At 46.6% G+C, this 25,835-nt stretch overlaps 1 protein-coding gene across 2 annotated transcripts in view; it reads left to right on the plus strand.

Moving 5' to 3' along the window:
* The window catches only part of SLC36A4 (solute carrier family 36 member 4), a 1,175,100-nt gene that overhangs the window by 280,144 nt on the left and 869,121 nt on the right, over window positions 1-25,835 (plus strand). For both annotated transcript variants that reach the window (XM_069639305.1, XM_069639306.1), the window contains one exon: window positions 22,174-22,269. In XM_069639305.1, the coding sequence (XP_069495406.1) occupies window positions 22,174-22,269 (96 nt within the window). The remainder of the gene's footprint in view (window positions 1-22,173; window positions 22,270-25,835) is intronic.

A 25,835-nucleotide genomic window follows, 5' to 3' on the forward strand; every position in this document is an offset into this window, starting at 1 on the left:
GCGTGATATTAGGCACAGTAACATGGCTAGCTTGCTTGATAGCTGTTTCAAGGCTAGGTACCTATTCGCTGGCCAGCTCGCCAAGAGGTGCAATACTAACGTTACGTCCCACAGCTGCGCGTATGTTGCTTCTGGGGGTGCTTTGAAATGGGCCCCTTTTATGAGCTGCACTACTGATGGTTTCTCCCCTATCAGGATCTTTTATATTGCCAGGTGTCCTGCTTATATCGCTGATCTATACACTCCGACGGTCCGGAATTCCTTACCATCTTGCAATAGAGAAGCTAGAAAATTTAGGACGGCTACTATAGGGGCAGAAACGGGATGAACATTTCTCCCTCTGCACCATGTCAACCATTTATTCCAAGCTGCGTCGTAGCTCCTCCTTGTGGATGGACCCCATGACTTCGCGATGAGTTTTGCAGCCTCCTTCGAAAGGCCTGGCGAATCCCAACGTCTCCTGATATGCTGCACACTATCAGAGTATGACATGACCCAGCTGGGTTCGTGAGCAGGCGGTCTCCGTCTGGTAGAATTTGCAGAAAGTCTGTAGCTATCTCCATCAAACTTGGGCCTTCCACATACGACCAATGAGCACCAGCTCTGCTCTCTCTCGTTGTGCCTTCACTAGAACTCTGCTCATCATTAAGAAGGGGGGAAATGCGTAGTATAGTCTCCCTCGCCAATCTTGCAGAAATGCATCGACTCCTAGAGTCGACCAGGTCTAACCTCCAGCTGTAGTAGCTGTCTTTCTGTGCGTTCAGTCGCGACGCAAATGGGCCTATGTGTGCTGGCCCCCATAATTTTTCCAGCTGCTGGAATAACTCTGGGTCTAATTTCCAGTCGCTGGAATCTGTCAGGTATCGGGAGTTCCAGTCTTCCACTACATTGAGTGCACCTGGCAGGTATTCCGCTGTCACTGACATCACTGACTGTAGTCAAAAATGCCAAAAGTCCTACGCTAGTTCTGCTAGGAGTCTAGACCTGGTCCCTCCTAGGTGGTTGATGTACTTCACCGCTGAGATGTTGTCCATATTCAGCAGAATGCACAAGTTGACTTTCCCTTCCGGTAATGCTTTCATCATGGAAAGATCCTGCTAGTAATTCCAAGCAATTTAGGTGAAGCTGCAGTTCTTCTGCGCTCCATTTTCCTCCGGTCTCTTGCATGCTGCAACGTGCTCCCCATCCTATTCATCTGGCATCTGACTCTATAACTAGATCTGGTCAGTCTCTGAAGATGGCTCGCCTGTTCCAGGCGTCATGTTCTTCAACCACCACTCAAGTTCTATGATGGATTTGCGGTCTAGCAGGACTGTTTGGTGATATCTCAGTATCTGCTGAAGATGCTTTATCTCCAGTCTCTGCAGCGCTTGGTATTTTAGGGGACCTGGGAAAATGGCTTGGAGAGATGACGCCAGTAATCTTACTATTCTCGCTAATGCTCTGAGTGATATTATTTGCTTGGCTAGATATAGCCTGATCTCCCTCTTGATGTCACGGATCTTCCTGGCTGGCAGCTCTAGTGTCGCTAGTTTGGTGTCTAGCACGAAGCCTAGGAAGTCCAATATCTTTGCTGGAGTCATCTCTTATTTCTCCTGATTCACTAAAACCCCCAGAGAAGCCAATAGCTCCTTTACCCATGTCGTCTGATACTTAGGGTCTCTCTGTTGTCCACCAGTAGCAGCATATTGTCCAGGTAGATGATCATACGGATCCCCTTCTCTCTAATCGCTGCTGCTACTGGCTTCATGAGCATGGTAAATGCCCATGGCGCTGATACTAGGCCGAAAGGCATTGTCTAGAATTGCCAGAACCATCCGTCCCAGATGAACGCCAGGAATGGTCGGAATTCCTCTTGTACCGGTACAGTTAGGTAAGCGCCTTTTAAGTCTATCCTGGTTAACCAGTTTCCTTCCCTTAAAGTGTCTTGCAGCTGGTGAATACCCTCCATTTTGAAATGTCAGTACAACACCCAGCTGTTCAGCTCTTTCAAATTAATGACGGGACTCACTATCTCTTTCCTGTGGACCAAGAACATGTTGCTTATAAATCGTGGTGTCTCTGGGCATGGCTCTATGGCTCTTTTCCGCTTGAGCTGTTCTAGCTTGCTTTGCAGGGTTTCTTCCTCCGCTTGTGCCACATGAATCGCTTGCAGGGTAATCGCCTGAACTGGCTCCTGGACAAACATTTGCAGCACCCATGCATCTCTGGAAAGCATGCGCCAACTTTGCTAACATTTCTCTGCCCCCCCGCCCCCCCATGGGTGGGTATGTGTGGGCTCTCACCTGTGACGGGGCCTTGTCCTCTTCCTGGTCCTCTACCTCTTAATGCCTCTGGGAAAGGGACCTCTGGTGGGGAAGAACAAGTCCTTTTGCTTGTTTTCCCAGTAATGGGCTCCGTTGTTTTGAGGTCTTTTCACACCTTGATATTGACTGGCAGCACAACCTCTATAGTGGCCCGTCCCAGCAAAAACTCTGCTTGGGAAAATTGTTCGTATTGAGGCTTGGGCCTTCTCCAGTGAGGTATAGGTTCTTATGAACCTCCCCATCTCTTTGCAGAAAGTCTCTCCAAATAAGAACCCTTGGGCCATTTCTCCTGCCTCGTAAGTGGCTTGGTCTCCTAGTTGTGCGTCGCTCTTCAGTAGGAGGCCTTCTCCTTTCTGAGGATATTGCACAGTTTACATTACACAGCAGGCAGACTGCTCTCTGGCCCAGTTTGCTAGTGCGCCTGTATCAATGTCTTCCCCATTGTCTCTAGCTCGTTCCGCTAGGTCCATTATTTTTGCCAAAGGGCCTGCTAGGTCCAAAACATTTTCTTGGCAGCTTCTCCAGGATCTGTCTATTCCTTTGTGTGGTTCTCTGTTCGTCTTAGTGACGAAGGCAAGCATCTTTGGATCAAACTCTGGTGCTTCCGCCACCTTGCCCGGTCTGGATGGGGGCATTCCGCTCTCATGAGCTTCCTTGCCTCTTTGTCTAATGCCTTTCTGAGCCAGTGCGCCATGTATTTTGATACTCTGGAAGAAAGGTGCCAATCTTTTGACCTGGGGTTCCTGATATTCTCAGGCTCGAACATGTCTGCTGCTGCTTCTTCTTTGCCCTCTTGCCCCGGGTCGATTTAGGCCAGTCTTCTTCTGGCTTCTCGTCTTCCACTTGCGAGGATAAGGCGGTCTCCGGCGACTCTTCTTTTTCTGGTTCTCTGATTGTGTTTCCCATATTATCGTCCCCTTGGCACTGATGATTTCTGAAGGAAAGTGTCTCTTAACTTTCCAAAGGTTTCAGCAGCCTCTGGGGCCTCTGTTTGCCCCTTGGATGTGACCCGGGGGGTCAGTAGAGGATTTCCTCTTACGGGTCTCTGTACACCCCTTCTTTCCTCGGTCCGAGGTCTGTGTGTGCGTGCTTTGTACTACTTTGGCTTTTCCATGGCTGGCTTAGCATTGATTCCAGCGTAGTCAACCTGTCTTTTAGGGGTTTGACCCCTTGAGCCACTGCATCCACCAACAAGTTCCCTAGCACCCCTTTGAAGCTGTCAGCTTGTGAAAACAGAAATGAAATATCGAGGCTGAGTACCCCCAAAAGGAAAACACCGAACACGGGTTACAAAGGAACATACAAAGTACTTTATTCTCTACTTAATTCAATTACAAAAACAGTGCAAAGTCAGATAGCTATCAGCCCTCAGTACAACACAACGAACTCCAGCGTGGTTCAGTGAGAGACGCTGTACATTAGAATGCATTCGCTTTTTATACATTTTGTGGGCACTATGTCCAGCCCCACTTCGGTTAATATTCTACTTTATACATCACCAATTCTAGAGTTAGTGCCGAGTCTCAAATAACCGCATATAACTGGTTTGCCTTTAATACATGTAATAACAAGCGTATGCATTAACTGTGTATTCTAAAGTTTCGCATGCAGGCCTTCCATAAATACAATGTAGTAAGACAGATGTTCTTCGTTCAGTATGCAAACACATTATCTCAATATATGCTTGTGGATTTGTTTCATCCAACGAGTGATACCTTTACACATAGGTCAACGAAGGACGAGGTCTCAGTTCATGACCTCAACAAGTGGCCTGCAGGCAAATTACACATTAGCTATGTACAGAGGTCAAGACGGCCATGTTGTATTTTGCAATGACATAGTCCACCATTTTAGCTCACAGGGTGACTTTTCCACTACGAATCCTAAAATGGCGGTTTGACCTAAAATGGCGGTTTGACCTAAAATGGCAGCCTACATAGATTAAAGGTCAGGACCTTGCAACACAGATTTCTCTCGCAAGCGACTTTCGAGCAGCTTGGCATAGGCCAATATTAAATATATTTATTACAATAGGAGGCACAATATACTTTCTATTCCGACAGGCTAGGTCCTGTGCCTGCTCCTCCTCGCTCCACTCGAATTCGGACATGTTGTCTGGGTGCTTTGTGCCGGTCCCTGGACTTAGCAGGCTGAGTGGCACACCCACAGCTGCGTTGGGATGGATGAAACTACTTTACAGTCAGGAAATATTCCTGTATTCTTTTCTTTTATTATTATTATATTATTTATTGTCTTTACTGTGGCTAGCACCTGATTTTCTTTTTGTGTCTCTATGCACTTTAATTGTCCGCTTGGGGTTGATCTGCTCTCTCCCCTGATCATAGCTTTTGCTAAATCTGCTTAGCAGGGCGCTTCAGGCTTTGAGTCTGCGTTTTCTCGCTCCTGAGGAGCTGCTGTCAATCAACAAGCTGATCGCTGCAAGCCACAAATATACTCTGCTAATCACTGCCGCAGGCTGGCTGATAGTTTGTTGATTAGTTTAATATTGATACTCACCGCCGCGGCCGTGTTTATTTGTATTTCCTGTTCGTGCTGACTTTGTGTGCGTCTATGACATGCAGCTAACTGGCCTCCATCCTTCGCGATGGAGGGGGGCTTGCTCGTTCTTGCTCTTTGCTGTTGTGGCCCACCCTCGCCTGACCGCTGCTTTCTGGAAGGGAGACGGGACCCTGAATGTCTCAGTAATGCAACACAGGTCCTGTCTCCCTTCTCTGTTGCTGCGTTTCACTTCGCGCTCCGAGTCACTGAAATAGTCTTCTGGCTACTGATCTTATTGCTAAAGCGCAAATACTATAATGCTGGGAGAGAAAACGGTGTAAACGCTTGTGCTGTTCCACTAACATCTACTTGGATATAACCGCTATCGATCGCATTCTAACACAATACATATAATATCAATTATTCTTTGAACGAAATTGCCGTTCGGGTGAAGAAAAAATATTGGTTTATATGCATTCCGTATCTGAGGTAAAGAAAGTGTACCTATCTGCTGAAGAGCAAGAAAAGAAGAGGAGGAGAAAGGAGACAGGAAGTGACATGGACTGAGCAAGAGCTGGCAGGAACTACAAGTGGCAGAGGGAAATGTAGTTTTTAAAAGAAAGAAAAAAAGGAAAATTAGTAGCTGGAGACATTGTCACTGTTTTTTCTGTTATTTGTTGAAATTGCTGAAGAGTGGTATTGAGGAAGTTGAAGCATAATGCTCGCCTCCTGTCTTGACATAGAATAGGAAAAGGTTCGGATTGTCAAGCCTTGAAATTACGCACACTAAAAGTATACTAGAATTGCTATGGTATAACTATAAAAGAGTTGCAAAAACACACAGCACCTCAAACCTCTACGGTCCACCAAACGTACTGCAGTGGCCACATGGAAAATGACACCCTCAAAGGCCTATAAAGGCCAATTCATCACAGCAGCAAAAAAGCCATTTTCCAAGCGAAGAGTCTTACCTACAACAAGTGAATAGCCTAAGCTAAAACGGGCACAAAAGAGCTATTTGCCATCCTACGATAACTTGAATACCCAGTCACTCCCCCGGACAGTTGCTACAAGGACACCACATGGTGCACAAATATTCAAACGGTACTCCTGGACATAATCGCCCAACTCCACAACAAAATTGTCTTAAAAAAAAAAAAAAAAAAAACTACTCTTATCAGATACTGCAGCTGCCACTAAACTTCCGCCCAAACCTAACAAACAATTTGAATTCAGACCAGTCTCGATACTGAAAGTCACTAAAATCATCAAATGCCCGAGGCCCTCGAGATGCCAAGGAGAAATCTGCTTTGCTACGTTTATTAAAGACTGTGTGGTAGAACTCGCCGCCTTCATACTTGCAAATACAGAAACACCTCAAATCCAACCACCTGCGCGGCCTACACCAATCCGGCTTGCCCCCAGGACACAGTATTGAGTTAGGACTCTTAGATTTGAAAATACAAATGGATGAGATCGTAGACAATGGGAACCTAGCCATCCTACTCCTTCTTGACCTCTACGCTGCGTTCAAACTAATGAACCACAAAATCCTATGCCAGAACCTCTCTTCCGCAGCTCACTTCTCCATCAAAGCCATCGCCTGGATCGAGTCCTTCCTATCCAATCGCGCAATGGGGTCTTCTCGAATTTAGCGGCTACCACTCCAGCCGCAGTCCTTTGTGGCTTGCCTCAAGGCCCATGTGTATCACCGACACTTTGACATTTTTCAAAAGACCCTGTTTGACGACCTGTACGAACAAGGTATCTCCTACACCAATTATGCAAACAATACACAGATGCTCCTGCCTATCTCCGGGAACTTTAACAAGGATACCAATGCCTTCAACAAAATATATCAAATCATCCAAGCATGGGTGGCGCAACACAAACTGCCTAAATGACAATAAAACAGAACTCCTCCTTAGTAGGGACTCAATCCTGACTAAATTGACTGGATGGTGACTACAAATCTTTCACCATAGATGGTAACCCCATCACCATCCTGAAGGAAGTAAACACCCTACGGGTCTATCTGAACTCCTTGCTTTCTCTAACCAGACAAGTTAATTCAACGGCCTCTGCAGCAGCCTATACAGCTAAACTCACTAATGCCTGCAGACCTTCCTTAATGCCAGAAAGTTGCATCACACTTGCTAGAGCCCTTATGCTGTCCAACAAGATTACAGCAGCGCCCTCTTCGCAGGCTCATCCAGAGGCAATATAAAAAAACGGCAAGTCATCCAATGTAATGCCCTAAGAGCAGTGCTGAACATCCCAAAAAAAGAGCCCATGTCGGCAGCCAGACGTAATGCGCACTGACTTCCTGTCCAAGACCGTATCAGGTTCATAACTCTCTCCATCACTCACAAGTGCTTAGCAAACACTGCCCCGAAATATCTCTCCAAAAATGTGCCAAACCTCAGTCCAATAGACCCACCGGCCCACTACCTTGCACCTCATCACCACTCCCAAATTCAAAAAAGCGAAGGCAAGGGGCTGCAGCTTCCGAGTCGTAGCTGCCAAACAGTGGAATGCTCTTCCCCTGTCCCTTAGATCAGACCCCTCCCTCTGGTCCTTCTGCAAAAGACTCAAACCTTGGCTCTATGTGCAAGATTTATAGATCGCACTGCCCTGGATTCTGCCTAGCCTTGCCACATTTGATAACTCTGCCACTATTGTATTCTCTACTTCATGTATGTACTGTAGCCACATTTGCTAACTCTGCCACTATTGTATTGTCTACTTCATGCATGTACAGCAACCAGCGCCCAGATGCCCTCGCGTTCGGCACGCTCTACAAATGCCAAATAAATAAACGTATACAAATTGGCAAGGTTGCTATACACTTGGATGGTGCACACTGGGTGCATGTTGTGATTATCAAACTGGAAATGTACTGGGATAGTTCAAACTGAAAATGCACTTTCGTTGTCATTCCATGAGCATGTTTGGTTTGTTAATCTTGGGCATTACTGGGAATATAGTGGGATAATCAACCTGGGAATATACTTGGGTTGTGAAACTGGGATTTGGACATGCTGTATATATATTATAATTGGAAGTATGAATATACTGTTTTTTTTTAACGTTGCATCATTTTATTTGAAATTGTATATTTTCATAGGAACTACAAATGAATGCTCTACACGTAATCATATGATACTTCTATATCGGTGTAGTGTTCTATTTTATGTTATTTTATTTGTAAACAGGCTTTATTAGGTTTTTTCTTGTTTTTTTGCGTATAAACATCGGTACAGTATGGTATATCGCATATTTCCCCAAACATGTCACTTGTGGCATGACATAGCCCATCATTAATAATAACATGTTCCCCAACTTTCCCATCCTCCCCTGGCTGTTCCCTCCCCCCTCAAATTGCCTGCAATGTTGGCACCTGGTTTGTGATTATAATAAATCCATAGGGTTGCACTTTCTTGTGTCTTAGGCAGGAGTCAGTCAGTCTGTTCGGGGCCCTCGGCCTCTGGTGTAAATAATGACTGTGTGAGCTCATTCCATAGAGTAATGTCTTTGTTGATGTTGGAGGGGCACCAATGTATTGCGCGCCTTCAAGCTGCTGTTTCAGCTATTGCCCATTTCTTAAGGAATATACCAATCCGGTATATTGGGGCCGCATGGGGATTTCCATGCCATAGCTATCCTGCGTTTAGCTAGTAAATATGCTAGATCTTTCATTTTGGATGCGTACCGTGTTGTTTTGGGGCACGTAAAGTGTCATAACAATCAAGCTGTTGGTGATGCCAGGTTTGTAGTCCGACCTACTATATTCAGTCTGGACGCCACTTCTTCACAATATTTTCTAATGGTAGGGCATGCCCAGAACATGTGTAGTAAACCGGCATCTGATGCGTCCCATGTGGGGCAGTGTTGTTTGGCTGTTACAGGGAATCTTGAGATTCTAAGTGGGGTTAAGTATGCTCTATTGGTGACAAACAGTTGGATCAGCTGCAATCTAGCATTACAAGACACTTTCTTGTGAAACGGCAATATCTTTGACCAGTCCGAATCTTGGAACGGGGCGCCTAGGTCCTCTTCCCATTTGATCCTAATAGGTAAATCCTCAGTGGGTCCGCTGGTCAAAAGAAATTCATATAACCTGGATATTGCGCAACCACCTTCTGCTATAACGTGTAGGGTTTCAACTACTGAGTGCGTTTCCATTATCTCTTTATATGTTGGCCATCCACGCAATATACATTCTGGATGGTCTGGTGCAGCAGGTATTGGCCTCGGTATATGCTCGTAGTATCTACTAGCTCCTGGAAGGGTTTGAAGGAGGTGCCATTAACCAGTTCCCCTATAGTGGCTATGCTGTGTGTTTCCCAATGTATGCAAATACCCAGCTGTGTTTGGGGACAAGTGAAGCTAGGGGGATTTGTACGGAGAATGGATCTGTCGGTCCTATCGATGTGATCACTCTAACCCATAGTTGGGTGCCTAGTGATACCAGGCGTGACTTCTGAGTGGGCCGGGGCTTTTTGTGCCACAGTAGTTCTTTGAGGAAGCAACCTGGTACTGAGGGCTGGGGTAAATTGGTGTCTGAAGTAGGCTCATCTGCTAGCCCGCCTACCACAAATTCCAGCTGCCCTGCAATGTAATTGTAGAGCTTTGCTACCGCCCCTTCATAAGGCCTCTGTAGGTAGGATCATGCTATTCTACACCTTCTGTTGCGCCATAGGAATTCCCTGCTTAGGGAATCTAAAGTTTTGGGTATATTATATAGGACGTTTACAAAATGTAGTAGCCTGGGAAGTGCCACCATCTTCAACAATGCAAATCTGCCCATTAGTGAAATGGGTAGCTTAGCCCAGAACTTAATTGAGCTTTTGATTCCGTCAAGGGCTTTCTGAGTGTTGTTGACGTGTTCAAGCACAGAGTCGTGATACATGTTAATTCCAAGGTATCTGAATGAGTTAGACTACCTGTCCTTGCTTTACAATTGAGCACTATCGTGATGTACTTTGGTTAAGCGTTCCAGTGGAAACAGGGATGACTACTCTTTACTAATAGTGATAGCTGCGATTGGTGCGAAAAGATCTAGAGCCTCCATTATGAGTTCCAAGTTGTCTTCTGGGTTTTGTACATACAGTAGTGTGTCGTCGACGTACAAGAATATTAAATCGTGTGTCCCATTGATGAGTCTACCTGCATCTATGTATTCTGTTCTTAGATATATCGCTATCGGCTCCATTGCCAGAATATAGAGCAGCGGGGATAACGGGCAACCTTGTCTAATACCCCTTTCTATGATCCAGGGCATTGAGAAGTGTTTGCCTGTCATGACTCTTGTCACTGGTTTAGTATATATCAGCTTCACCCAATTGATAAACGTCTGCCCAAAACAGGACCGCCATAGAATGGCGTTTAGCAAGTCCCATTTGATGGTGTCAAAATGCTTTTGTAGCATCCAACGCAGCTATCGCACAGGGGGTGTCCCATGATGCGGTACTGTCAATAACGTGGTGCAAGCGCCTTAGGTTCCAAGCCATATGTCTGCCTGGCACATAGATTGGAGTGCACTAGTATATGAATCACTTTTTTCAATCTATTGGCCAGCAGTGCTGTCAGGATTTTACTGTCCTGATTTAGCATGGACAGGGGTCTGTACGAGCTCCATTCTAGCTGCGAATTATGTGGCTTGAGGAGGGGTATGATTATTGATTCCCTCAAGCTGCGAGGACGCATGCCTATGACATATGCTTCCATTAGTGTATTATGGAGGTGAGGGGCCATGTCTGCTACAAATTTTTTATAAAACTCTCTGGGTAGGCCGTCTGAGCCCGGGGTCTTCCCTGATGGCAATGAACTTATTATGCCCATTAGTTCTTCTAACGTGATGGGTGTGTCTAGACCGTTGATGGTCGCCTCATCGAGTTGAGGGAGTCGTATCTCGCTTAGCACCTCCTCTATATTTGCGTGTGGGGCCATAGGCTCTTCACGGTATACGTTTCGATAGTACACTAGGAAAACCACATTAATACCCTCTTGTGTGATGCATGTAGTGCCTTGCTGTGTGTGTATCGAGTAAATGGGTACTCGCTGCTCTTCCTTTTTGCATAGCCAAGCAAGTAGTTGGCCGGGCTTGTCGCTTTCCGCATGTTGTCTTTCAATATATTTAGAATAACTGTACCAGCCTAATCTTTCCCAGCATCCTTTACATTTTTGTTGTAATACTGACTCGTCTGTGTCCCCCTCTTATTGGCCCGAGTTTGACTGTGCAAGCTTTTGTAGTGCCTCCTCAGTGGAGGTTAGTTCCCTGCGTAGCGAGGCTTGTATGCCTCCCGCCTTGGCAATTGCAGTGCCCCTAATGGCCACTTTCAGAGCCTCACAGAGAGGGCCCGTGCCGGGGACACTACCAGAGTTGTGTGTAAAGTATGCTTTGATGCTATCTTGTACATGGTCTCGAAACAGGGGGTCTTGTAGCGCCTCACTCCTGAGTCTCCATGTAGGAATGGGGGATCTGTGGGGCACGGATTGCCACTTCAACAAGAGGGGGGCATTGACCGATAAGACCGCTCTTATATTCGGCAACTACGAGTTCAGCAGCCAGGTCTTTTCCAACAAATAAATTGTCTAGTCTGGTGCAGAAAAGTGCGAATATTGTCTCGAGTTCTGGTGCAGTGTTCTCCATATATCTACCAGCTTGAAGGATGTCAGGAGTTATCAAGGACCAAGCTGGTGGGGCTGGTATTTGGAGTTTTGTATCCAACCTATTCAATTGCGGATTTATAACACAGTTAAAGTCCTCTCCCCCTATGATCTTGCCCTCCCGGTATGGCCCAAGACTTGCATATATTATCTAGAAAAATGCTGCTGTGTCATGGTTGGGAGCATATGTGTTAAGTAGACCGCTATCTGCATTATCTAGAAGTCACTGTACCAGCACCATTCTGCCTTCATTATCAGTTTTAAACTGGGTCACTTGAAAGGGCCCCATGGGGCCTATCCAAATTAACACTCTGCGGGCGTATGCCGAGCATGGGGAGCTGATGGTTCACCCGTCCCATTTGCTAGCGATCAGCGCTTGTTTGTCTGCTGTGAGGTGGGTCTCCTGTAGTTGGGCAATATCGATTTTATGTCTTTTTTTAAAAACCTTTGTTTATTAATGGTCATGACTGCCACATACAGCACACTTCCAGTGGAACATAAAACAGGTAAAAAAAACATTTGCGATAGCATTACACAATCCGTTTACATATACCTATGGCGTGGGCTAAGGAGAGGTTTCACCATCTGATGCCATATCACTGAGGTACATCCCAAATGGAGCCCTTATGTTCTTGGGGCGACTGGTTTTGCACAGTGTCATTACATAATGTTTCTCGCATTCATTAACAAATGTCAGTTCCCGGAGAAAATGTTTTATCTTCGGAGCAGAGGGGCTTCTCCAGCTTTGCAGTATGCAGCATTTCGTTATTATACAAGATACATTGAACAGCCTTCTAATGGTTTCAGATACCTTCCCAATATACCCAAACAGATACTTTTGCGGAGTGAGCGATGCAGGAATATAAGTTCTCTCCTCAACAATGTCAGCCACTGCCCACCAGAACTTCACCACCACAGGGCAGGCCCAATACACATAAAAAGAGCCCACTGCGGTTCCCCACATTTCTGACATTCCCCAGAGCAGTTCACTGTGAATTCGGCCATTTTGGCCGGTTTATAGTGCAATTTGTTTAAAATTTTAAATTGCATCAGTCTGAGGCCAGCGTTCAACGATACAGTTTTGGTCAATTGGCAATATTTGGAACACTTATCTTCCGTGATTGTTACATCCATGTCAGCCTCCCATGTAGCCCTTACGTTATTTAAAGATGGGGAATGTGTTTGTATCATATTATATAGTGTGGATATACCGGGACCAGAACCGGAAGTCATGGCCCGCAGGCATGCATGTGTGCGGGGTTCATCGGGAAATAGCAGCCGTCTGGTGTTGAACGCTGCTCTCATGTGGTGATATTGGAATGCCTTGAGTTGCCCCCCCCCGACTGTGTTTTGGAAGTCCTCCGGGGTCACATATTTACCATTAGTAAACATGTCGGGCATTCTTATCTCCTTGTTTGGGTCTCACGTTTTCTGCGGGGCTTCATCAAATGGGGGGGGAAATGCTGGGGAATTTCCACAGTGGGGCCTCTGAGTCATAGGGTGTCTCTATCTGTAATTTTTTGTATAGTACTGTCCATGCATGGACCGTAACACGGACCGGATCAAATCGGCATGGGTCTTTGTGGTGTGTACTAAATAAAATAGACCAGAGATCAGTTGGGGATGCGGCATACCTTTCTTTCGGGATGTGGGGTGCAGTGTCTAATGGGTCATACCAATGCCTGGCGAATTGAGCCTGCGATACCAGGTAGTAAAGTTCAAAGTCTGGAGCCGCAATACCCCCAATATTGTATGGTTCGACCATCCTTTGCTACTTCATGGATCGGAGTCTCCCAAAGAATGCTCTCCCCAGCCAGATGGGTACATTGCCAAAAAGATACTGAAGTTTGGGGAGTACCACGATTTTCAGAATAGCTATCCGGCCATACAGGGAGATAGGAAGCCTAGCCCATATCTGCAATTTAGTGTTGAGTGAGTGCAGGAGTTGGTTATAATTATCCGTCTGCCTTTCCCTTGATACAAGTATGCCCAAGTAGCGGATGTGATGAGTGGTCTATTTAAGCCCACACGTGTCTCCTGGGCACAGTGTGGCTGGGGTTAACGTAAATCTCTGACTTGGCTTTGTTTATTCTATACCCTGAGTGTTCAGAAAACTCATGTATGTCTTGCATAATGGGGTTTAGGTTTTCTTCAGGGTCCCGGATATAGAGAAGTGTGTCATCTGCGTACAATGATATGGATTGGGTTAGCCCCGTCATTCTTATGCACCTGTTACCGTCTTTTTGTTGCATGTATGCTGCCATTGGTTCGATCGTCAGAGCAAATAGTATAGGGGAGAACCGACAGCCCTGCCTGGTGCCTCTTTCCAATAAAAAGGACTTGCATATTGTATGATTTGTGAGAACTCTGCCCTCGGGTGTCGTATACAATAGTCGTACCCACTTAATAAAGTAAGGGTCCATCCCAAAGGACCTCTGTACTGCAAACATATATTCCCAAGAAACGGTTTGAAATGTGTTTTCGGCGTAGAGGGATACCACCACAACCCTAGCATCAGGATTTATTTGTGCCATGACCCCAAACAATCTACGGAGATTTAAGGCCGTAGTTCGAGTTAGTATGAAGCCGCACTGATCTGGATGTACAAGGTTGGGCATACTGGGAAGGAGCCTAGTTCCTAGGGCTCTAGCGAATATTTTGGCATCTGACTTAATTAGCGATAGCAGTCTGCACAATGACATGTCATGCGGATGTTGTCTGGGTTTCAATAATACTATGATTATAGCCTCTTGCATGGATTCCGGCAGTATGTTCCGGTCCATCGCCTCCTCCCATACTTTTAGTAGCACTGGGACAAGTTCTGTGTGGTATTCTTTACACAGTTCTGCACCCAGATCGTCTGAACCTGGGGCCTTCCCGGACAATAGGGCCTTGATTGCTTCTGTTATTTCCTCACAGGTGATTGGTTGCTCAAGGGTCAGTTTGACTTCAGCGGATAACACCGGTACTTTCAATGCATCAAGGTACTTCTGTGTTTCTAAGAAGGGTTTGGTATTACGGTTCGAGTATAGTTCTGCATAGAAGTTAGCAAATGCCTGATTGACCCCTACCTCCCTGGTAATTACTGTGCCGTTCCTCCCGTGGATACCTGCAATAGGGCTATGTTGCCAGTGACCGAACTGCCTTATTGCCCTCCCCATATCTCCGTGCCCTAGTTGGGGCAGCTATATATTGTATTTCCCTGGCTCCCAATTTATCAAAGTCTTTTAAAAGAGCACTAATATCAGCAAGGGTTCTTGTATCACGTGAGTTGCTGTATTTGAGTTCCAGTTCACGGATTTGGGATTCCAATTCCGTCAGTTCCAGCTGTACAGATTTCAATAGCTCTGTGGTCTTGGACATAAGGACCCCCCCTTACCCAGACCTTAAGGTTCTCCCAAAGTGTTGCATATCGCTCCACTGATCCCTCATTATTCGTAAAGAATTCTTCAATCTCCGTATGGAGAGATTCGGCTACATTTGGGTCCTTTAGGATAGCCACCGGCATCCTCCATCTGCTAGCTGGGGGTGGGACCTCACGTATTACTATATCTAGTGACACCGGGCGTGATCCAAGAACGTGCGGGGGTAAATTTCACAGTTTGTTAGCATGTTTGAGAGGGAAGAAGATGTGAGCCAATAATCAATACGTGACTCCGAGTCATTGCACCAAGGAGTAATATGAATACAGTTTCTCAATCGGGTGGAGCATTCTCCATGCATCAATGATGATAGTTGTGTCATTATCTGGTGTAAGGCAGTGGCCGCCCTCGTGGGCCCCCGATAAATGTTAGACTACTGATCAAGGGTGGTGTCCAAGACCGTATTGAAATCCCCTCCCCACAGTACCCAAGCTTCATCTAATATGTTGAGTATATCTAGAATTCTTATGAAGAAGTCTGGGTCATCAATATTGGGACCATAAGTGTTCACTAGAATAACTGGTTGTGCCGCTATATCACCCCAAACTACCACATATCGTCCCTGTGAGCCTATTTTGCTGCCTGAACATTTCAATCCCAATGATGGATTTATTAACGTGGGTGCCCCCTGGCCTGAGTTGAGTACTCTGTGTAGTATTGTTAACCCCCCCAGTTTTTAAAAAAATCTAAGTTCACTGTTCTTAGCGCATGAGTTTCCTGCAACATCATTATATGGGGGCGGTGTATGACATCATTTCCCACCTTTCTAGATTTTGTTGGATTATTGAGCCCGCGTATGTTCCAAGACAATAGTTTAATTTTCAGCCCTCCGCCCATTGGATTTTTGTATGCCGTCCGCACTTGTGATCCGTACCCGGAGCAGTGCATGAGCCCCCTGAGAGAGCACCTTCTGTAGCGTCATGACCATATTTTTTAACATTTAACTCCCGCAACTGGGCAAAAACACCATGCCCATCCCCTTTCCCCCTTTGCTTCTCGGAGGACAAACAACTCCCCCCGCCCCCCAGCACCCCCTCCCACATCATCTCCCCCAACATGATGATGTTTCCCTTCAAACTTGTGGAGCATTCCTGGGGCGAACACTTTGCAACTACATGGTTGGCTTCTCCAGGTGCCCCCGATCCAGGTTCAACAAGTATTTTATGGTGCCACCCATTGCCAAAATTATTCATCCAATACAAAGGATATTAGCGTTCACTTCATTCAACCCATCGGGCCATGTCTCTCTTCGTCTGGTCGGGGTCTCATGTTCTGGTCAACCCAGCGTTACCTGGGGGGGAAGAGGGATGGAGGACTCGATATAAGCTATGGCTGCTGATGGGGTGTCGAAAAAATGTGCCCTTCCCACATGCTGAATTCTCATTTTTGCGGGGAACATCAGGGCATACAGCACCTGGCGCATTCGGAACAGTCGCTTGACTGGTTCATATGACCTCCTTTGTGCCTGTATGCCAGCGGCAAAATCAGGGTAAATGTGAATGTTATTTTCTTTGGAGTGTAGAGTCCCTTTTTCTCTATCCAGCTTGAGGATAATGTCTGTGTCCCTGTAGTTGAGAAGGCGTGCAATTATCGTGCGTGGCCACACCGGGCCAGGGTGTGGTGGGCTCTTTTGAACCAGAAGTGTCCTGAGAAGGATCCCGCGCTGAAGATGGATTTCAGAAGTGATTCCACGTGCCCCTCCATCGGGCCTTTGCCAAAAGGATTCTGAAACTCGGACTATCCGGATGTTGTTTTCCTGGATCTAGATTCGAGATCCTCACACTTACTTTGCATCTTTGACATGTTCCCTTTTAGTTGAGCGATGTCGCAGCTATGTTGGGTAATCATGGGTTCATTTCAACTGATTTTGCCTTCCGTCTCCGTGATGCGTGCACTTTTTATGTCCACCCTAGCCTTCAGCAAGCCAATGGTCGCAACAATGTCGTCTAAATTGACGTTTACTGCCTGGAATCCATTTTGTACGGTGGCCATCAGCCACTCCTCTCTCATATTGTTCCGTGTGTCCGTCTGGGTGTCAGTAGCCGCTGATGTCTCCGGCGTTGGCCCCTGCAACTTTGAACTCGTGAACGAGTCCATTGGCCCGTTCTTTTTGGCTCCTGCTCCCTTCATCATTTCCGTTACACAGGTGCTTCATTCCGTAGGTTAAGACGGGACAGGATAGCCCAAGGTAGACTGCTCGTATATTTAATTATTAGTTCACAGTGGAAATTACCCGCACATGCATGTTCCTCAGAGCAGAGGGATCACAGTATATCAGGTCTTTGCCTCAGACAGCTACCAGATAGTGTAATTGGCAAGGAGCGCAGGGCATCTATGCACTTCCACCGTGCGACCAGGGATGTTCCCTTTCATTCCAAGTGGCATCTCATTATATACTTCCAGTGATATAGGGTTCGCTGGTTCGAGGCACTGTCGAGTCACTGTTTTGCCTTAGGTGTATCTGCACAGAAGTCTGGGTCGTGTAGTTTAGTGACTGTACCGGTATAGTAGGTTATATACTATATGTAGGATCGAAGGTTGTGACCCGCCTGGTGCATTTTGTGTTAGTGTCTATGTTGTTGCCTACGCCAGAGAGTGGACTGTGTTCTCCACGTCGCACGACCTACGGATTTATGCTTCCAGGATGTATTGCCAGCGGTGCCAACCCAAAATGGTTGCTCACCTGTGCGCTGGCATCAGAGTTCTGAGGTTAGGTGCTTCCAGATTGTGCTGTGATCTGTGTACCCTATTTTAGGTGCCTCCTACCACACCACCTACTCCAATGCCACCAATATTTTGTGTGGGAGACCTTTGACTCATCGCTGTGTGTCGCACAGCGAGCCCATGCACCAGACCCCCAGATGCGTTCTATGTAGATTGACACCCCACCCGGCTCCACCCGCCGGCCAGGCTGCGGGGGACGGGGGACCTAGTGTTATCGCCAAATTAGTTAGTTCTCTGCCTTTCTTGCTAACTTATCCGGGCCTCCAGAGTGCACACAGCGTCCAATGGCTGGCCGGGTCCGATCTCCTCGCCACAGGACGGTGCCGGTGCGCGGTTTCCTCCAGGTTAGGGTTCGGTGCTGATCCAACTCCAGTAGAATGCAGGAGGTGCAGCCGGTCACAGCCAACCACACCCCGGTCTCGCTCTGAACCCAAAGCGGCCGTATCACTGCCAATCCAACTAGGGGGCCTCACTCCGTCAGGCAATTGCCCCGCTCTACACACTGTACGCATAGGGTGCCTATGATAGGAGGTCGCAACTGGAGGCTTCTTTTACGTGGGCATCTGGGCCCACGTTCCCGATTTTTGCAATTGGAGCGAGTAGGCAGGGGCGCATAGGCTGCACCAAAAGCGTGAAGGAGTGGTTCAGGGATGATCGAGTGTGGCCCCATATGGAAGCAGGATCAACGTTGCACCAGTGACGTAGTATGGGTCAGTGTCGGCCCCAGCCGCCAGCTTCCCCTACCTCCGTGCCGTCGGATGTTCGCCAGGTCTGTGGCATAAGTCGGACACCTCTCCTTAGGGTTGCAGCAGCTTCCACTTCGCCGGATAGCTTTCCAGGCCTGCTGTTGCCTGCCCCGCCTTGCCGCCTCAGTCAGATCTGCCCCGCAGAGCCTGCTTCCAGGCCAGCAGGTCCACGGCCGGTGGGGATTGTGTTCGCTCCAGCCGCGTTGTCACAAACAGCCCGCAATCGTCAGCCCAGCTGACCGGAGGGGCTCACTCCCACGCTCCTTTTCCACAGGTGGGTCAATGAAGCGTCCGCACCACTTCACGCCTTGGAACCAGCAGTGCGAAGGAGCCGGCACCAATGGCGGCCTGCCAGTAGCTCCTCCCACCCACGGCCCGCAGCCATTCCCCCAGCCGACTCAAGTAGAAAACCATCCGGTTCCCTCGGGCGGTCCACGTATCTGCGTTCTCCCGGCAGTATTTTCTCAACAGGTTATCTCTGCAGCCGAACCACGTTTTGTCGCAGGATTTTCTGTGGGTGTTCCCCCTGTCTTGAGACACTGATCGTGTGTTTCTGTAGTTGAAGGGTGCTCCCAAAGCAGAATTATTCCTAAAAAAGATTAATCACGGATCGGAGCTTCGCTGATCAGGCAGCCATTGTTCTTGTGCGCAACAACACCCCCAATATCGATTTTATGTCTGCAGAGGTATGCATAGACAGGGTTACTTTTCACATAACTGTTCAAACCAGGTGAGCCATTTCAAGTCTGTATCCATGATGGTCTATTCATTTTGACAAGGGTTCGTTGTTACAGGGCCCAATATTTCAGTCTAACAGACAGCTCTCCTACATTATTCCCTAAGGGAAGAGCCAGGAATCTTGGACAATGTTGTAATGCGGTCCTTGGTGCAGGCAAAACCGAACACCCAATAACTTCCCCAACTTCCTTAACTAACAAGTCGCCCAGCAATGTTACCCATGCTCGGGCGCATCTGCTTTTTGCAGCCGCCTCCAGTGTCTGGTCTGGAGACTAGCGTGCAGTGGTTGGGCGCAGAAACAAGCTTCCCAAGAAGAAAAACTCTTGAGGGCGGGTTGGCAGCAGCCCGGGATTGGGTCCCCTTCCTCGGGGGCGATGGTTACGTAGTTAAAGTGGATCCTGCAGTATACATAAACGAAGTAACATCTGCGATCTTGAGAGGTGGTCTGCCTAGTTGGTAACCCGCTTGTCCTGTGATTCCCAGCTGGCGCCGGGATGGTACTGTTCGATCATGAGAAAGTGTAGTTGGTGACATCATGATCCCTGATTCCTGTTTGCTACCTTTGCAGAATTGTTATGTTACGGCGGGGTGACTCTGCTCTCTGTGTAGGGGCTAATTTGTTCTCTGTCCATCCTCGTGTGTGCTTCAGGGAGGTTGAAGAACAGTGCTCAATTTTTGTGAAGAACCTTTAGTTGAGCAAGGTACATAAACATGTATTTCAGGTCCGCTTTACGAAGCCTGGCTTTGGCTGATGAGAAGTGAGCCCTGCTTTTCTGTACTTGAAAGGTATAGTCCGGGTATATCGCCAGGCTTGCTGCTGCTCTCTGTATTGTGCCACCCTGCCTCGAATAGGATAAGATCTTCTCCCTATTCTTGTAATTGAGGTATTTTGCTATGATTGGTCGCGCAGGGGATACTAGTTGCGGTTTTCTGGTTAGGGCTGTATGTGCTCTTTCTATTGTGAAGCCCTGCAAGAGGTTCCCAGAACCTATCTCTTGTAAGAACATATTTTCCACATAAGATGTGGGGTCTGTTGCTTCTTCTCCTTCTCGCAGGCCGAAATTACACCATATTTATATTCACAATATATATATATAATCTAGTCTATTGCTCTCATGTATACTGTTTCTTACCAGTACTATGCTCTTGAGTCACTCAATATTGCTGGTCAATCTGGATTTAAAATTCATTTTTTATTCTAGATGCTTGGTCATCATTGCCCCATGCAACTCTGTGCGGATTCGCTTTTTCCACAGGATTTCCAGTTCATTTATTTCCAGATACACAGGGTGCTGTTGGAGATTCTGTTTCCAGATTGAGGGGTTTGCTAATATCCCTTCAACAAACTCCTCTGCATAGGCTAGATAATTTGCTACAGTCATTTTCTTTTTTCAATTTGGTTTATGTGATGTAATCCTGTATATATGTCCTTTGTTTTCATTTAAAGTGTTACTAAATGCACTAGATTGCGGTGTTGACACTGCTAGAAGGAGTAATAAAACACAATCGGGAGGGCCTAAGGATCTGCAACCTCCACCAAATGCTCAATGTAGTATAAAAAAAAAAAAGATTTGTGAACACTGCTCGTGTATTAGAACTAAAAGACTCACAGCACCATAAGTGGAACATTACATTGCAGCAAAACATAATGTGAATGATTTGAAATGGACATTCCTTGAGAAAATTCAAACCCCAAGAAGAAGGGCGATATAAGAGCTATGTTACTAAAGAGAGAGCAACTATGGATATTCTATTTGAACACTCACAAAGATGGTCTAAATTAGCAAATCTGTCGGCAAACATTAGCTACCCTAGGATGAATGATACAGAGCATGAGAAGATACAAATGTCCTTTGAAATAAAATATGTGATCCAATGTGTGGGACTAATGCCATAGAGCATGCTGCAAAAATTGGAAGTAATTCCTGAGTGATGTTTGGAGTTGACATATACCAGAAATAGGGTTCACTGCAGATGAGCAGCAAAGCTACAATTGTACATACCCATAGATTTATAAACAACGTCCGGCTTGTGGAACAAAAAACAACCTAAATATACCAAGACAGGTAGATTCTGAATTAAGACTAGTGTCAGGAACAGGGTCAGAAAACAGGGGTTATTCAAATACTAATTTCTATTCAATCTTCTTGAATAAATGTATAGTTTCCTGCGTGAAAACATGTGGTGTTTCAGTTTGGTTTATACACATTGATAAATGTGCTAATCTTTGTGTGACTGGTTTGGGTTTACAATTTTGGTGAATACAGGAGGTAGTCTGTGATTCTCATATATATATATATAATTTTGTTTCCACCCTTTTAAATCACAGACCTCTCGACAACAAAAAAACATTTGGGTGCGACCTGCTGTATATCAGTATATGAGAACTAGTCAGTCCGACTAGGGCTAACTTCTTATCTATCCCCATTCCTAGATAGCGGACACACCAGCGCCAGCTAGGATTAGAAAATCACTCAGGATAAGGATAGATAGACTTTCTGATTTAGCGAGCTGTAGACTGCTGATTGAATAGAAGTTGCATACAGAACCTTGAAAAACGTCCATCTATTTTGTGTGATACTACATTGAGCATTTGGTGGAGGTTGCAGCTCCTTGGGCCTTCCCCATTGTGTTTTGTGTGCACATATAGGCACCTAGTGCTCTGAAGTTGGATCTCTCTAGTCCGATTGGGGACTAGTGCATGAGTGGCACAATATCAAACATACAAAGGTTACAACAGCATAGAGATGGGGGTGGGGTGAATGGATGATAAGTAGAGTTTATTGGAATGGAGCATCCAAAATAAATAATTAAAAAGACCTGCAGAGTGTTAGTAAAAACCTTTTATTTGAGGGAGGTGTGCAGTTTTCATCCTTTTCAAAGTGTAATCACAGCGATGGTCTCCAAGAGTCTAAATAGGCTGCTAAACTTCCCCCACCTACCTCTTCCCAGATTTTAAGGAGCACCAAAACAACTCTATGTATGGCTTCATCAGAAAGCTCTATAATCACAGTTTCTCATTCTGTGAACGTATACTTACTTTTTTTGCTTTGGTTGAACTTGCAGATTTAAGAAGTCATCACTAAGTTATAGTGACACAGTAAGCTTTGCCATGGAAGTAGGACCGTTTGAATGTCTCCAAAAACGAGCTGCCTGGGGAAGGTAAGTTGGTGCATTATATTACTTCTATTTAATAAATGAACACTCGTGTGAATGCCATGACCCTACAACTGACTCTTAACAGTGTACTATATTAGAATATTTATTCTATCTTTCATTTTTAGCAGCGCACAAATCCCTGAAGCATCTAGGCGCTAGTTACGATTTATGTGCAGTAATAAAGTCACAGTGTGTCGGACCGAGCATGAAAGTTACAACATGAGAATAGAGATCATGAATGCAGAGTCTGACAAAGCCTCACCTCATGGTACGGGGGCTACATCAGGTATGCAAGTACAGGTAAGTAAAAAGCAACATTGGTATGGGTCCATAGTCTGGCAAAGCCTCACCTCATGGTACGGGGGCTACATTAGGTATGCAAGTTGTTAGGCGGAAACCTGTGCAGTTCCCTCTGGGACCACTGCAAAAGATTTAGGACTACAGGTGGTTGGCGGTGAACCCACTTGGTAGCAGTCTGTACCACACAGATTCACTTGGTAGCTGTGGCTGAGCAGTCAGACTTCCCTCAAGAAGAGTTGAGCAGTATGTGGAGTATACAAAATAGGGCAATTCTTCCCAGCAAGACAAGCAAACACGCAACGAGGCTTAGTGTAAAGATATTAAGGTATTTATTTATAACGAAACATCTATGAAAAACACTATGGCACTTTCACGGCAAACAAATCAAACACAATTACTCTACGAAGAAGAAACGATCAATCCCCCTAGCAATATTTCGACAAGTCTAGGTTCTACCGGCACAACTTATTTACAGACAGAGGTGTATACCTCAACCTAGATGGCACTCTAATATTAGTTAGGACGGGAGAGAAAAAGATAGGCAGGTTACGAAATCAACACAGTTCAATACTTCACGGGCAAAATGTACGGTTAGAAGGCAAGAACCACAATAGATCATAAAGTTCAGAGGCCAGGCCCACTCGGAGAGAGGCAAGGCGATGTGTCCCAAAAAGTCTCTAGTGGAGATGCATTCAAGTCTTTGTAGCAAATTGTTATCGGCAGATTGAACCAGTTCAGAACAATGAATGACAAAAGCTTGGAGGCGACCCAACGGGACAGAGAGGATTAAGACACCTCACTCGAACCGATCGAAAGGAAAGCCAGGCAGACACGGTACCTTGTTGTGGAGGGCAGCTCCGGCGGGGGCAGTTGTTCCTGGTGGTGGATGCACGTCGGGTCTTTGCCAAGAGTAGAGAGGTTCTCGTCGTCGAAGAAAAGTGCCACCAGGGAAGAGACCAGCCGCGGAGTGCTCCGTCACAAGGCACCACCTTTTTGTCGCGGTACAGGGGTAGTGGCTATCCGGTTGCCGAGGTGCGCTGCACGGGCAATTCGACCACTGCATCCTGAGGCGAATAAAAAGCAAAGGGGACTGGTTGTTCCCACCAGTCAGGGGAAGAGACTCTCCGGCAGGGAGATCTCCACTGTCGTCGGGAAGTGGTGAGTCGGTTCCGCAGGGCTCCACCGGAGGTGTCGTCGTGCAGGTCGGCTCAGCGTTACCCTCGTCGGATTCCTAGGTCCTGTGGCGACTTCTGAAGATCCAGTCCCAAAAGCCCTGCTTTTATGCAGAAAACCCCCATTCATTCAGCCTAGCTGTCAATCAACACATGCTAAGTGGTGAGCGGGAAGGCTCACCACTTGGGCCAATCACTCCAGAGTGCGACCGGAGTTGGCAAGGCAACTCGGTCCAGGGTGCCTAAACCCCCTCCCACAAGCCTGTGGTAACCCAGACAGAATGGCACCACTTTGGAGGGTCTCTGTACAGAGCCCGCCAAAAGTGGAACAAAAGGGCTCAACCTTTGGTTTAGGAGTCACAGAGACGAACACAGACGCCATTTTAAAAACCGAGTTCTGGCAGAAAATACCATCTGATAACTTATTTACGATAAGTAGACCGGTGGTACGTTAGAGATTAACGAGGAAAAGTATCGATCTCCAACAATGGGACGAATCCCATAGGGTTAGGTTCGGGGTCGAACATAACAAGTAGTTTCCACTGCCACCAGCCAAAACTCGACGAGGGGGGACGGGACAGTGCCCCCTCGAGTAACAGATCCAGGAGTAATCGAATTACCCCTACTAGTACGTCCACAATAAGATGGTTTGTACTAGTTCTGTTAGTAAATTTAGGTCTAGTAAAGCCAATGGTGACTTTACATGCCCGGGGAGACAGTAGTCAGTCCCCGGGTATGGAGTCTATGACGGAGGTCTGCTAGGACGCCCCAGTGTTACGGCACGTAGGGTGCGGTGTAACACACATAGAAAAACATATGAGACCCTATGGAGTAAAAGACCCCATAGCCCATAGAACACATTGACATTCAAAGGAATTACACACATTCATGTCCAAGAGTGGGAGGAGAAGAGTCTCACTCTTGGCAGGATGGAAAAAAACAAACTCCCGAAATCCAGCAAAGCTGCTGGGGGACTCACTAGGTTAGGAAATTCAGCCTAAACAGAGAATTCTCCCTAACACTCGCCCCCCCCCCCCAGACTAAGGGACAGGAGGATTTAATCCACTCCTGGATGAATCTCATACCTCTAGTCGATGACATACATCCTAGAGAGACCATCAGCATTTTGGTGGTGACATCCTGACCTGTGCTCAATGGTGAAATCAAACCCTTGCAGGCAGATCGACCATCTCAATAGTTTTGGGTTTTCCCCTTTCATTTGCATTAACCATCTCAAGGGTTGGTGGTCAGTCTGAATGACAAAAGTAGAACCATACAAGTATGGCCTAAACTTCTTCAGAGCCCACACGATAGCAAAGCACTCTCTTTCGATTGTTGCCCACCTTGTTTCAGGATCCTTCAGCTTGCGGCTGATGAAGCAAACGGGGTGCTCCCTACCTTTCCCATCCAGTTGACTGAGTACGGCACCTATTCCTACATTTGAAGCATCGGTCTGCACAATGAAGTGTTGGCGGTAATCAGGAGCTCTGAGTACTGGGGCTTGGCAAAGAGCCTTTTTCAGGTTTTCAAAAGCCTGATTGCACTCCTCGTTCCATCTAACCTTTTTAGGAAATTTGGGCGAGGAGATGACATTCAGTGGAGAAGCTATGGTCCCATAGTTCTCTATGAAATTCCTGTAATACCCAGTGAGGCCTAGGAAGGCTCTCACCTGGGTTTGAGTAGTCGGTGTTGTCCAATTTTGCACAGCTTCAATTTTACTGAGCAAAGGCCTTATTTCTCCACCGCCTACCTCATGCCCAAGATAGACTACCTTACTCTGTCCAATTTGGCATTTGCTCGCCTTTATGGTCAGATTGGCTCGTCCAAGAGCCTGCAAAACATCTCTCAGGTGGGTTACATGTTCTTCCCAGGAATTGCTGAACACTGCGATGTCATCCATGTATGCCATGCAGAAGTCCTCCATCCCATTCAGAACCTGGTTTACCATCCGTTGAAACGTAGCAGGTGCATTCTTTAATCCGAAAGGCATTACCTGAAACTGGTATAAGCCAACGGGGGTAGAAAATGCAGTTTTCTCCTTCCTTGGCATGGTCTGTCAGGGCTATTTGCCAATAGCCTGACGTCAAGTCAAATGTG

The sequence above is a fragment of the Ambystoma mexicanum genome, chromosome 7q, assembly GCF_040938575.1.
Source record: "Ambystoma mexicanum isolate Mex_15411 chromosome 7q, UKY_AmexF1_1, whole genome shotgun sequence".
Classification (NCBI taxonomy): Eukaryota; Metazoa; Chordata; class Amphibia; order Caudata; family Ambystomatidae; genus Ambystoma; species Ambystoma mexicanum.